Genomic DNA, 14,100 nt, shown 5'->3' with positions numbered 1-14,100 from the left:
ACTCAGCGTAATACATTACATTACCTAAAAAATTACCTTAATACATTACCTAAAAACGGAAAGTAAAGGTAAATCCGTATACTGTACAGTACTGTATTGCTATGTCTCCCACGAGGCTAGAATGTAAATTACCGATATATACGTACTGTAATTCATGCAAGCGTGTTTTCTTTGGTATGTGACGTTGTTTTCTTTGTTATAAGTAGAGTAAATACATAATAATTTCATATAATTAAAATGCAGTAAAATGTACGGGTACTCACCAATGATGAATGATATTAATGATGATGATGATGATGAAGTAGCTGTGCAGTATGATGCAGAGGATTTAAAACTCCTTGGGTGGCGTCTCTTCTTCAGGCGCTTCAGGAGGAGTCGTATCTTTGGACGGGTTCTCTTCTGGTGGTGTTTTGTGCTGGCTTTTCTTTATAGGTTTCAGGAACATTGTGATGGGAAGTTGCTATATTGTCTCCTGTAGCGAACTGCTGCTACAATTTCCGTGTATTCTCACAGATGATGTTACCGTCCAAAGGGATGTTCTTCTTCCTGCAGTCGGTGATCCAGAATGTCAAGGCAGATTTCATCCTGACCATATTTTTATTCCTTACGATCGTTACCTTTTTGGCATTATCACAGAAACTTAGATACTGTACTCCAGATCACTGCTTTGTTCGTCTTTATGTAGCGTGCGGTGCTTTCATTAATGCCATAGTGGCGCGCTACTGCAGCATAACTTTTTAGTTCCCGGAGCACATCCAGTCGTTCAACCTTCTCCTGGAGTGTTTTAAAGTTCTTCTGGTGCTTAGGCTCAGTGCCAGAAGCCTTAGAAGGTGCAGGGCATTTTGTCGACATCTTGTGTGTTTAAGAATAACAAAATTAATACAATAGCAAAAATGGAAAACACGAGAACACTCAGATGGAAACGCGTCACAGGGCAGCAGTCAATCAGCAGCAAGGAGAAATGAATAACTCGCTCGGATTGGCTGCTTTCACTATCCCAAACCACGTTTCCCTCAGCGGTTGCTTCCTGTTCTCTCCACAGCACAGTCTTGCCACGAAAAAAGCCATAAAAAATTAAGGAGGATATTTGTGCTTTCCACTAACAATTAATATTTAGGTTCTGAGGAAAAATCCGCAAATGACTGAGTCTGCGAACCTTGAACCGTGACTTTGCGGGGTTCTACTGTATTAATGTGTATAATAGTATGTAGCAGTAGCAGTACAAGCAGGCCTGATTTTGTCTGTAAGTTGGAACTTGTAGCTAAAATGTTTGTTAATGAAAAAGCTGGCAAAAATGCATAATGCTTGTATTAACGTGGTATTTCTGAGACTTTCCAAGTCTATTTTCTATGTTGGTCTACTCCGGCACCTTAAGATTAATGTATTCACGGATCCTACCGTGACAATGACTCGAATGGTGCCCAATTGCCAGTCACTTTGCTGTATTACACATAGGATCCCCTTCACATAAGTACATATAAGAGTAATGTCCAAAAGCCTGTTACTCTTAATGTTTGTACTCTATATAGGGACTTATCTCCGGCACACATGAAGGCTTAACACCATTTGGTTTTATGCCACTGACCAAGCAAATGATGCCTTACTTCAACTGTAGTTGTTTCTATTAAGGTTCAATCTCTTAAACAAATGGCAACAATGAGCAAATGACAACTCCCCTTGCACCTGGTGCCCTAATATTTAATTTATTACTTCAGTCACTCTGAATAAAAAGTATAGAAACAGAAATGTGGCATCTATTAAAATATAATAAACATCAGAGAAAGAAAAGAATAATAGAAAATTAATATTGATAGCAAATGTCTTAGAAAAAACTTACTGAAAAGTGGCAGTATCAAGGGTTGATGTTTTTCTGGGCGGATTTTTGATTTAGTAATTTGTGGTAGGCATGGGTTATGTTCTCTGATGTTGAGATCAAATGGTTTCATGTCTTAGTCTTTGATGATACTTCTTATGACATTCTGCTTTTGTCGCCTCCCCTGCTCCCTCCGACAAATCATATTTATGTTAAAATTCCACAAGGGGGCTCTGGGACATGTGACATTGCATTCATTTCTGGAGTAACTGTCCTTATGAGAAACAACAGTGATCAAAGTCTTTGATCTTTTTATGCACCTCTATACTGATTTCCTTTCCCAAGCTATAAGCTAATTGAAACAGCTTCTAATTTGACGGTATCTGTACTTGTGTTCCATTCCCTCTACCATTAAGATATAAACTGACTAAAGCAGATTACAGTCATAAACTGACCAAAACAGATGCATTCGTTATAAAATATTGGTGCAACACAGGAAGAATGTACAAGAGAAGATACTTCCAGTATTAATTGTCCCCATAGTTAAACTGCTTGGAGTTCTGTAAAAACTGTTCATCCTAGTTAATTTGAGCAAAATTTAACACTTAATATAAGCAGTCTGTAATTTCAGAATATAACAATTTTACACTCCAGGACAATGCTTTATTGCTTATTTTACATAAAAATATTCTAGTTTTACTAATAAAATGGCAATAGAACCATAGTATTATACTTTAAATCACAAAATTCACTTTAAACTAAAAGGAACTACAGGTGTATACAGCATGTTAACACATTGCCTCATAGAGTTGTATAAGGCATAATTATAGTACAAAAGTCCACTACTGAGAATTTGTCTCCTGCCATCCTCAGTAGATGCGCTTCCTGCAATGACAAGGCAGGAACATGTATTCAGGATGCAAAGAAATATAAGCAGTGATTTTAGCCGCTCGGCTAAATGGCCAGCTGCTGGTCAAGCTCCTTATCTGTGTTGACACTTATTGCATGGCTGTGCATGCATCTGGTTATATTTGATGACATATGTGCATGAAAGTATAAAATGAATGAAAATGTATTACAAGCAAAACAGTCACCAAGACCTGACTGTGTATTACATCACACTGGAAGTCCTTACTTATGAGGAGATTTTATTATTTTTTTTTTTATCTATGGAGTTAGTAATTGTGTTATTTTGGTAAGAATTTAATGTGCTAGTCCTAGCAATACAGTGGAATTATGTCTGCCTGATATTGATGAGACAAAAATACTCAAGCATTTTGTAATGTGTAGATTTGACTAGAATAAAACTCCCAATTCTGTTTTTCAGCACCGCCATCTCCACCAGCACAAGACTTAGGTTTCAAGCCTCCATCACGTCCAGACTTTGGAACTATGGGCAGAATAATCAAACTGCAGGCAAACTTTTTTGAGATGGACATTCCAAAAATTGAAGTGTACCATTACGAAATTGATATCAAGCCCGAAAAGTGTCCCAGAAGAGTGAACAGGTTACTTTTTATTCCTTTTTTTTTGTTATGTAGTCTGAATAATTTTTTGGTTTTAAAATTTTTATGAAGTGTAAAACTTGGAATAAACATTTTTTTTGGGCTGTTTATAATCAAGTCTCCAGTTGTGCTGTCCTCCTCTTTGTTTCCAACACAGCGTTTCCAGTTCAATTTCATTTGTAGTTTGACAAAAAAGTTATCATTGTTCATGAAGGCCTAGTACACAGTCATGTGGGGAAAAAAAAGCAAGTGTGCCCCATAGAATATTTTTTCTTTTAATCCATCCTGTCTGTGATGAAATAGTATGCAGGTGCGGTCACACAAAATATTCCCCAGGGAGAAAAAAATTTTGGCTCCAAACCAAATCTTTACTAACTGAAGTGGCCATGGTGAGCAACTTTACAACACCTGTGCCAAGTCTCAGAAATGCCTCACAGGGCACTTCCCTAGTAAAGAACAGGTACAGTCACTAAGTAAAGTTGCACAGGGAAAACAACCTTCAAATGAAATCTCTGGTCCAAATGTTGAAGCTGTGTAAAATATGGTGGAGATATGTTCAGTGGTGTATATTTGCACACTGGAAAGATACAGTGATCCGTCCTCGATCGCTGGGGTTGCGTTCCGGAACCCCCCGCGAAAGGTGAAAATCCGTGAAGTAAAAACCATATGTTCATATGTTTATTTTTATATATTTTAAGCCCTTATAAACTCTCCCACACACTAAACATTTCCTGCACAGTTACACAGCACAAACCCTTTGTATTCTCTTAGATATTAGGTAAGATTTGTTGAAATTATGTATGTAAACACACTGTTTATATACAGTAAAACCTAAATATTATTTTAAAGATATCGAGCGTCTCCGATATCACATATGTTACAGCCATTACGATAGACAGGCCACCAGCAATAAATACGTACAGTGCAAGAAAAATTGTATAGTAAAATGTGTGTACAGTGACACTAAATGTACGTACATGTACTAAGTACTGTATGTAGAAAATTAATTATAGTTACTCACCAACAATGACATGACGACTTGTCTGGTAACGATGAGTTTAATTTTACTGCACAACAAAGGAGAGCGTTACAGCTCTTCTAAAGGAGCCTCTTCAGGCGACTGTGTAGCACCACCATTGTTCTTCTTCCAGCAGTCTTCAATCCAAATCCCTAAAGCAGATTCCGTCCGGACTACCGCCTTATTACGTCCACTTACAACTCATTTTACGCCCTGGTTAAAGGACACTGCAGCCGTAGATCTTATATTCTTTTCCTCCTTTTTAAATAAAAAGAATCGTGGACTCACTGATGCCGTAATGGCGTCCTACTGCGGTGTAGCTGTTCCCTTCCTTCAACATATCCAAAACTTTTACTTTTTCGGCAATCATTAGCATCTTCCATTGGCGCTTGCGCATGGCCCCTAAAACAGTAGCAGGAGCAGATCGATTTGGAGCCATAACAAAGGGCTTGACTATGCACAAAGATAAACACAAAAGAGCACAAAAGTTAACTCTTTACACAGCGAAACACGTTGATGCTGAATGAGCGAGACAAGACTTCCTGGTTAACGCAGCGGAATCGAATTTGGCTCTCCGTCGCTGAGCCAATCAGCACACAGGAACTTAACTGCGTGCTCTGATTGGGTAGCTTCTCAGCCATCCTCCAATAGCATCCCTTGTGTGAAATCAACTGGGCAAACCAACTGAGGAAGCATGTACCAGAAGTAAAAAGACCCATTGACCAGAGAAACCTGCGGAGCAGCGAATAAACTGCATTATATATTTGGATATACTTACATATAAAATCCGCGATAGAGTGAAGCCTCAAAAGTCAAAGCGCGATATAGCTAGGGATTACTGTACACTTTTGGTTTTATATACAGTATTAGGTTTGTGATGTCACAAAGCTAATACCTGGAATTTGTTTAATAAAATTTTCAAAGGTCAACATGAGGCATCAGTGATCTTCTGCTGTTAGTGTCTTGAATTGAGGAAGACAAGTTTTAATTCAAAATTAATCATCATCCAAGATTGATTAATTGCATAGGTCAGCTACCAGCCTTTAACTTTGGTTATTTTATATATGTCTATGATTCTTAGCAGTCTTAATCCTGCGAAAATCTGAACTGTGTTTTTGTAAGAGTATGCCTGTCACTGCAGTTTATGTAATATGTAAATGTCAAATCTATGCCTTAGTACTATTTTTATAGTTGACCTAGCCAAACATTTTTCTTATTATATTAAGCATAATATCTTTAATTTTAGAGAAATAGTTGAACATATGGTGCAGCACTTTAAAACTCAGATATTTGGAGATCGGAAGCCCGTATATGATGGAAGGAAAAATCTGTACACTGCAATGTCTCTTCCAATTGGACGTGATAAAGTAAGTATACATTGTGTTGTTTTCATATCTTTCAAGTTTTAATTCATTCTATGATTGCATGGGTACCGTAACAGGTGTGAGTGGAGACTAGAGTCCAGTGCAGAAGAACATAAGTTAAAAAAAAATTTAAATGCATTGTACTGAAAAAATGTAGATAGTTATAAAAAAAAAATCACCTAAATTCTCTTTAGGCCAACTTTCCAGTTGGTCCTTCTCCTTTTGACTCTCAATTCACAGTATGTGAACTTGTCTAAAATTATAAAGCCTCTTTTAGTTACAGGTGTGCACATTCTCTTCATGTTCTTCTCCAGAGTTGTAATGCAGACATGTGATTCTTGCCTCTTGACAGCTGTGACCACTCCCATTCCTTTCATTAGTTAAAACACAACAGTTATTCTAATTGTGAAGGCTCAACATGTTCCCAGTTGAATTTTTTATTTTAGACCCTGCTCTGCACAAAAAAGAAGACCCTCTAAGACCAACTGTGTGCTAGTGTTTCAGTGCACATCTTTTGCACTGATGTACTACATTAATTCACTTTGGCCAAGTTTTTAACATGCCTACTTAGGAAAAATGAATATTCACTGCTTAAGAACTACTTATGATGCCAGTGAGGAGGTACTCTACGGTGCACAATGTATTAACTAATTTGAAAAATTATTCTTCTGTATCAAATAATGTTTTTAATTGTAGGTTGAGCTAGAGGTCACTATCCCAGGAGAAGGGAAAGACAGAAGTTTTAAAGTGGCAATAAAATGGGTTTCATGTGTCAGTCTTCAAGCTCTTCATGATGCGCTTTCAGGTCGATTACCAAACATTCCCTTTGAAACTATTCAGGCACTGGATGTGGTTATGAGGCACCTGCCCTCAATGAGGTGAGATGAATATATACATTTTTCTTAATGGTTCTGTTTTTTTTGGGAGGGATTCTTTATAAAAATGCTTTTCTCAAAAGTACATTTATTTCACTTTTAGTTCACGGTCTGAATATTTCTAGTTTATTTTAGGAAAATTCAGTGTCACAAACTCGAGACAGAGTCATATAAAGGTTTGGGGCAGCCACCCATATAATTTGGTATCCTGGCTGCAAAGTTGCTTTTTCAAAATATAGATAGATACTTTATTAATCCCAATGGGAAATTCACATTCTCCAGCAGCAGCATACTGATACAATAAACAATATTAAATTAAAGATTGAGGATAATGCAGGTAAAAAACAGACAATAACTTTGTATAATGTTAAATGTTAACGTTTACCCCCCCGGGTGGAATTGAAGAGTCGCATAGTTTGGGGGGGGAGGAATGATCTCCTCAATCTGTCAGTGGAGCAGGACAGTGACAGCAGTCTGTCGCTGAAGCTGCTCTTCTGTCTAGAGATGACGCTGTTAAGTGGATGCAGTGGATTCTCCATAATTGATAGGAGCCTGCTGAGCGCCCGTTGCTCTGCCACAGATGTTAAACTGTCCAGCTCCATGCCAACAATAGAGCCTGCCTTCCTCACCAGTTTGTCCAGGCGTGAGGCGTCTTTCTTCTTAATGCTGCCTTATACAGCACTGATGTGCATACAACTGAGTCCAAAACAAGACTTAGGGAAAAGGTGCAGGCTTTTAAAGGGGGAGACAGGAAGTGAGATCATAAGGATCGGGCTCATGTTCTTCAGCCATTGGTTCGAGCCCGGACATGACATCACAGGGGCCGGAGCCGGCAAGGTCTCCTTCCACTGGCTCGTGTTCCGGAAGTGACATCAAGAGAGCCAGGTGGAATCTCCCGTGAATGGTCTACAGGGAAGGGAGAAAAAGAGTCAGTGCACTCTGCCACATCCCGGCATGCCTCAGAACTGCCTTTACTCAAGCCCTTTAGCTGCCTTCCATGCGCACGTGTGTGACAAGCCCCCCCAACCCCCTTAGCCCAGACCCGTTGGGTCGGGTGAAACTAACCGAGAGGTCGTGAACCCGAGAAAGAGCATCAGCGTTGGCATGGAGAGCGCCCCAGCGATGTACGAGCGAAAACTTGTACGGCTGTAGGTCAAGAAACCACCGGGTGACCCGCGGATTCGACTCCTTGTGCAGGGCATTCACTGTAGAGGTGCATAGTCCATGACAAGGCTGAATTCCCGGCCCAACAGGTAGTACCTAAGCTGAGTAATCGCCCATTTAATCGCCAAAGCCTCCCTTTCCACCGCTGCATACCTGGTCTCCCGGTCCAACAGTTTCCGGCTCAGGAACATGATGGGGTGTTCCACACCATCGACACTTTGGTTCAGCACGGCCCCCAGGCCTGTGTCCAAAGCGTCCGTCTGTAGGATGAAAGGCAAAGAAAAGTTAGGTGCCATCAAAATAGGTGTGGACGTAAGGGCCTGCTTCAAGTCATTAAATGCAGCGCCTGCCTTTTCAGTCCATACCACAATGTTCGGGGCCCTCTTCTTTGTCAAATCAGTCAAGGGCGCTGCTCTCTCCGAGAACCGGGCACAAACCAGCAGTAGTACCCCGCTAACCCGAGAAAGGCTTTGACCTGCCGCTTGGTTCGCGGACGGGCCATTTCAAAATGGCATCTACTTTGGAGCAGTGTGGCCTTACGGTACCCCGACCTACCAGGTAGCCTAAATATTTGGCCTTGCTCAATCCAAAGAAGTATTTCTTGGAATTAATCCGAGTCCCGGCCTCACCAAGTGTCCGCAATACCGCTCGGACATGCTGTAGGTGTTCCCTCCATGTGCTGGAATAGATGACCACATCATCAAGGTAGGCAACACTGTATGAGTTATGAGGCCGAAGCACTTTGTCCACCAGACGCTGGAAGGTTGCTGGAGCCCCGTGTAACCCAAATAGAAGGACATGATACTGCCAATGTCCGCTAGGGGTGCTAAACGCGGTTTTAACCTTAGCGGAGTCCGTTAAAGGAACCTGCCAGTATCCCTTTGTCATGTCCAGTGTGGTCAAATATTGAGCCTGCCCAAGCCTCTCGAGGAGGTCGTCCACTCGTGGCATTGGGTAGGCATCGAATTGGGAGACTTGATTAAGCCGACGGAAGTCATTGCAGAACCTCCAACTCCCATCAGGCTTACCGACCAACACAATGGGACTGAACCAGGGACTATGACTTTCCTCAATCACACCTAGTTCCAGCATGTGCTTGATCTCAAGCTCCACTTCAGCCCTTTTTGCCTCAGGAAGACGATACGGGCGGTCTCGGACAATAACCCCGGACTCTGTCACAATGTTGTGCTCAACCAGAGAGGTCCTTCCGGGGTTCTCACTGACTACCTCCCGGACAGACTGGATAACTGTTTCCAGCTCCTGCCGTTGTCTGGGACTTAAATCCGCACCAAAGTTAAGGTTAGCCGTGTGAGCAAAGAGTGAGCGGGGCTGGCCGGAGGAGGGATCGGGATCCCTGTCCTTCCACGGTTTCAGCAGGTTCACATGATAAACCCGCTCCCTCAGCCGACGATTGGGTTGACTCACCAAATAGTCGACGAGTCCTTTCCTCTCCTTAACTTCGTAGGTGCCTTGCCAATGGGCAAGAGACGTGCCGCGGTCGTAATATCGGACCTGTGCTGCTTGGGCCTCTTCCATGTGACTTTTAAGAGGGGCCGAATTTTTCCAAATCTATCGCGTAATTGCGCGATATACTCCAGTATGTTTGTAGAGGGAAGAGCCTCTTCTTCCCATCCTTCCTTCTTTTAGGATATCTAATATGCTCCGGGGCTGTCGCCCATACAATAATTCAAAAGGGGAGAACCCCGTGGAGGCTTGTGGGACTTCCCAATAGGCAGAAAGGACGAGGGGGAGGAGCTGAACCCAGTTCCTTCCATCCTCGCTGACCACCTTACACAGCATTTGTTTGAGAGTTTGATTGAATCTCTCTACCAAATCGTCGGTTTGAGAATGATAAACCGCTGTCTTTAAATGCTTTATTTTCAGTAACTTGGCAGTCTCCTTGAACGTCTCCGAGGTGAAAGGTATCCCCTGGTCCGTCAAGACTTCCTTGGGGATACCCACACGCGCAAAGACCCCTAGTAATTCCCGTGCGATGGCTTTAGAAGTAGCTGAGTGCAACGGAACAGCTTCGGGGTATTTGGTAGCATAATCCACGAGGACTAGGATGTACTTGTGTCCTCGGGCTGAGGGCTCTAGAGGTCCGACTAAATCGACCCCAATTCTATGGAAAGGAATGTCAATCAGGGGAATAGGAACGAGAGGAGCACGGTCCTTTCTAGGAATTTGTCGCAATTGACACTCCGGGCAGGAAGTGCAAAAGCGACGAACCTCCTCATTGATTCCCAGCCAGTAGAAACGGAGCTTGATCCGCTCCAGGGTTTTCTCGGTGCCCAAATGGCCACCTAGGAGGTTTGTGTGTTCTAACTCACAGACCTGCCACCGGAAGGTCCGCGGGATTAGCAGTAGCCTTCTCTCCTGCCCACCATGCTCAGCTACGTGATAAAGAAGGTCATTTTCCAACACAAAGTGAGGACCGTGTGGCATCGACTGGTTAGTGCACTGGCCGTTGACTAAGACCACTGCATTTTTGGCAAACTTCAGGGAATCGTCACTCCACTGCTCCCTTTTAAATGAAGCTGGCGTCTCTCTAAATTGAAACCGCAAAAGAGAGAAAGGGTCGGCGCCGACCTCGAGGGTATGGCTTCCTCCCATTCTGCCGCGGAGCTGGTGGATGACGTCTAGGCAAGCGACAGTCCGGGAGTCGCCACGTCACTCAGGGTGGCCGCTTTGTCTCTCTCTGCCGTCTGATTACACGGCATGGAGGCAGCTTGAGACAGCTCATCCCCCGTCCGTAACTAGTCCCAAGTTAACCCCAGGAGTGGTATGTGTGTCACCGCTTTTAATATTCGACCAGTCCCGTCCTTGTACTGATCCCCCGTAACTGATGACACAAGTGGCGGAGCTGTACCAACGGATTTCTCTGTGGACACAGGTTATACTGGTCTTAATCTTCAACCACTGTTGCGGCAGCACAAACCGGCGGGCAACAATGGAAATGTTGCTACCGGAATCGAATAAGGCTGTGGTCTTGTGTCCATTGACGATCACCACGCCAGTATGTGGGACCGCCAATGGATTAGCCAGAGCACACCAACCCTTTCTCGCTCTCCACCTGTATTCCTCTGTGCGTCCAAGCAGCTTGCGTGCCCGCAGCTCCGGGGACGCTGATACTAGCTCCAGGTTTTACGGGTGGGGGTTATGCTAGGTCTTGGGACGTACTCCGGCTGAGTCCGACAAAGGGACGGTTCTGCTCCCTCAGATTGTGAGGCCGTCCTTTGTGTCTCCAGAAGCTCTATGAGCTCTGCCAAGTTCTTAAACTGCTTACCCCAGACCAGCTGGGTGAAGCCACGAGGAAGCTCTTTTAGGAGCAGATAGCAGACTACCTGCAATATTACCTGGGAGGGCTTATTTTCATTTGGCCATAGCCACTGCCCTACCCTTGCCCATAAGGACCATGCTTGTTTGAGGATCGGCCGCTCTGGGTCCAACCTCCAGGTTTTATACCTTACCCACCTGCCAGTCTGGGGCACCCCTAGGTGGAAATCGGGGGTCTGGTCTCACAGGGGGGTGGACACTCTCCTCCGAGAGAACATAATAAGCCCCATTTGCCTTCCTCCGCTGGGGTAGCCCAATTCTGTGAGCCCCTCCCGCACATTCCCAGGCCTCTCCAGGTTGCCTAGTTAAGTGTGCCGGGAGCGGAGCTCGCACCAGGTCTAGCCGAACCACGGGACACCCTACCCGCCTGAACACTTGGCCCCGGTACGCTCCCACCTGGGTGCATTGCAGGTCCTGTACCCTTCTCTTCTGGGACTTCTCCATCCTGCCGACTATGCCAATGTCACAAACTTGAGACAGAGTCATATAAAGGTTTGGGGCAGCCACCCGTATAATTTGGTATCCTGGCTGCAAAGTTGCTTTTTCAAAATATACAGCACTGATGTGCATACAACCAAGTCCAAAACAAGACTGAGGGAGTAGGTAAAAGGTGCAGGCTTTTAAAGGGGGAGGTAGGAAGTGAGATCATAAGGAACGGGCTCATGTTCTTCAGCCATTGGTTCGAGCCCGAACGTGACATCACAGGGGCCGGAGCCGGCAAGGTCTCCTTCCATTGGCTCGGTCCCAGAAGTGACGTCAAGAGAGCCAGGTGGAATCTCCCGTGAATGGTCTACAGGGAAGGGAGAAAAAGAGTCGGTGCACTCTGCCACATCCGGCATGCCTCAGAACTGCCTTTACTCAAGCCCTTTAGCTGCCTTCCATGCGCACGTGTGTGACATCAGTTATTTTAAAACAAAAATATGTATAGTACACCCCCAAAATTCACGGGGGTTACGTTCCTAGAGCATCTGTGAATTATGAAAAACCGCAAATTTTGGATGTGGTTAAAAAAAATGCCTGTTTTTATAGTTTAAACCCTAAATATGCCCCCAAAACACTTTAATTTTATTTCAAACTCAGCTTAATACATTACCTAAAAAAAGAATGTAAAGGTAAACCTGTATACAGTACTGCTATGTCTCCCGCAGTGCTAGAATGTAAAATACAGATGTTACCGCTATATGTACTGTAATTCATGCAAGCACATTTTCATTGCTAGAAGCCTTAGAAGGTGCAGGGCGTTTCGACGGCATCTTGGGGCTTTAACCCTTAAACTGCCACATACTTGGGGGTTAATGCATCCCTGGATGCCAAATACTTTTTTGCTGCACTTTAAGTAAACTTCGCAATTCACAAAGAAATTGAAATTTTAATAGAACACTTTTTTTTTTTTTTTCATGCACAAAGAGCATCACAATTACTGCAACACTGATCATTTTACACACTGCTAATGAACTGTAAAAGCTATTTAAAGAAACTACTGGAACAATATGTACAAGATGTAACGGACGCCATGGATGAAATTAAGTAAATCACCGAGCCAACTGCGCTTGAAATGGCAGCATGCAAGTACATAGAGGTAAACACTGACACTGTCTCAAACCCAGAGACAGTGAGGCTGCAGTGTGTCACGCGTGGGTCACAGAATTGCACAGAAATATAGGAGATTGTAGAGACAGGAACTCTATTCAAACACTTGAAACAAACGTGTCTCTTTCAGAAGTAAAACGAGCTCAGTATGCAGTTAGTTCTCAATTAAAGAATAGACAAACATCAAAGGGGAGCACAATGGGAGCGGGACCCCCAACAAGAGCAGAGGATGTCCTGGGGAGGAGAGAGAAACAAAGCAATCAGCCAAAAAGTACAGGTGCTGTTCAGGCTTTTAAGTATGTGTAGCGTCACTTGAGAAGCATATCACGTGACAGAGCAGCAGCAAGGGAGCAATGTGAAAGTCTATCAGTGTTTTTTTTGAGGAGTGTCCGTGTCTTCTAGGGGTGCTTTCAGCCCCCCTGCTCACAAGGGGCTGGCAGTGGTCATAAGCTGGCTGCTCAATGAATGTACGGCACTGACTGATCAGTTCGTGTGCTCGCAAATGGCACTGGGAAATGACTAAAGCTGGTTGTGGTGGTTTAAGGGTTAAGAGGAACAAAACGGAAAACACAAGAACACTCAGCTGGAAATGCATCACAGTCAATCAGCAGCAAGAAGAAGTGAATAACGCTGTAGCGGTCCAGTGCCACTAAGATTCACACCATCGAGAAGGTGGTGATTTATTTATTTTTATAGTGGAGATTCCAGGGACGCCCCCAGCCTTGACCCGACCCACACGCACTCACAGAGACAACAACAAAGCAATCCGGAAATCAAACAGCAAATAAAGAATGTAATGAAAACAAATGAAATAAATGAAAACAACGATACCACCCCTGTTCCCCTAAGAGCGATTACACATTAAATAAAACAAAGCACCAACAAAACACACACAGTACATCATGAAAAACGGCAACGGATGAAATGTAATGATGCAAATAGATAGTCCAGAGATCCGCACGTTAAATAAGAATGTAAAGATAGTGCTACCGCTAGTTCCTGAAATGGTGAAGACGGGTTCAGGAGCGCTTCTTTCTTTGCAGGATGGCCATGAATCCACTTACAGTCCTCATGTATACAGGCAGATGGCAGACAATGCAGACGCAAAACACGAAACGATCCAGGACAAAACGAGTAAGTACAGGTAACCCAACAGAAGGCAGGCAGAGAGACAGGGACTTGAAACACAAATTACAAGAACTTCTTTTTGCTTTTGGTCACTGGCCCCCTTTTTAAAAGCTGCGCTGACATCCTTTGACCCCAATAGCCCCAGCACCCTCAGCAAAAGACCAATCATAGCCACTGCAGGGACTGCTGGGAGTCGCAGTTTCAAATTCTATTGGCTACTTTCACCATCCCAAGCCGCGTTTCCTCTACAGTTGCTTCCTGTTCTCTCTATAGTACAGTATTGCCACGAAAAAGCCATAAAAATTGC

General features: G+C 43.6%; 1 protein-coding gene across 1 annotated transcript in view; it reads left to right on the top strand.

The window, feature by feature from the left end:
• The window catches only part of ago2 (argonaute RISC catalytic component 2), a 77,044-nt gene that overhangs the window by 17,937 nt on the left and 45,007 nt on the right, over positions 1–14,100 (top strand). Inside the window, exons 2-4 of the mRNA XM_028818065.2 lie at positions 3,141–3,321; positions 5,583–5,703; positions 6,397–6,578. Of these exons, the coding sequence (XP_028673898.1) occupies positions 3,141–3,321; positions 5,583–5,703; positions 6,397–6,578 (484 nt within the window). The remainder of the gene's footprint in view (positions 1–3,140; positions 3,322–5,582; positions 5,704–6,396; positions 6,579–14,100) is intronic.

This window comes from Erpetoichthys calabaricus, chromosome 13, assembly GCF_900747795.2.
Source record: "Erpetoichthys calabaricus chromosome 13, fErpCal1.3, whole genome shotgun sequence".
NCBI classification, from domain to species: Eukaryota; Metazoa; Chordata; class Cladistia; order Polypteriformes; family Polypteridae; genus Erpetoichthys; species Erpetoichthys calabaricus.
The sequence above is the reverse complement of the archived record's forward strand: the minus strand, read 5'-3'. Positions and strand labels throughout refer to the sequence as shown.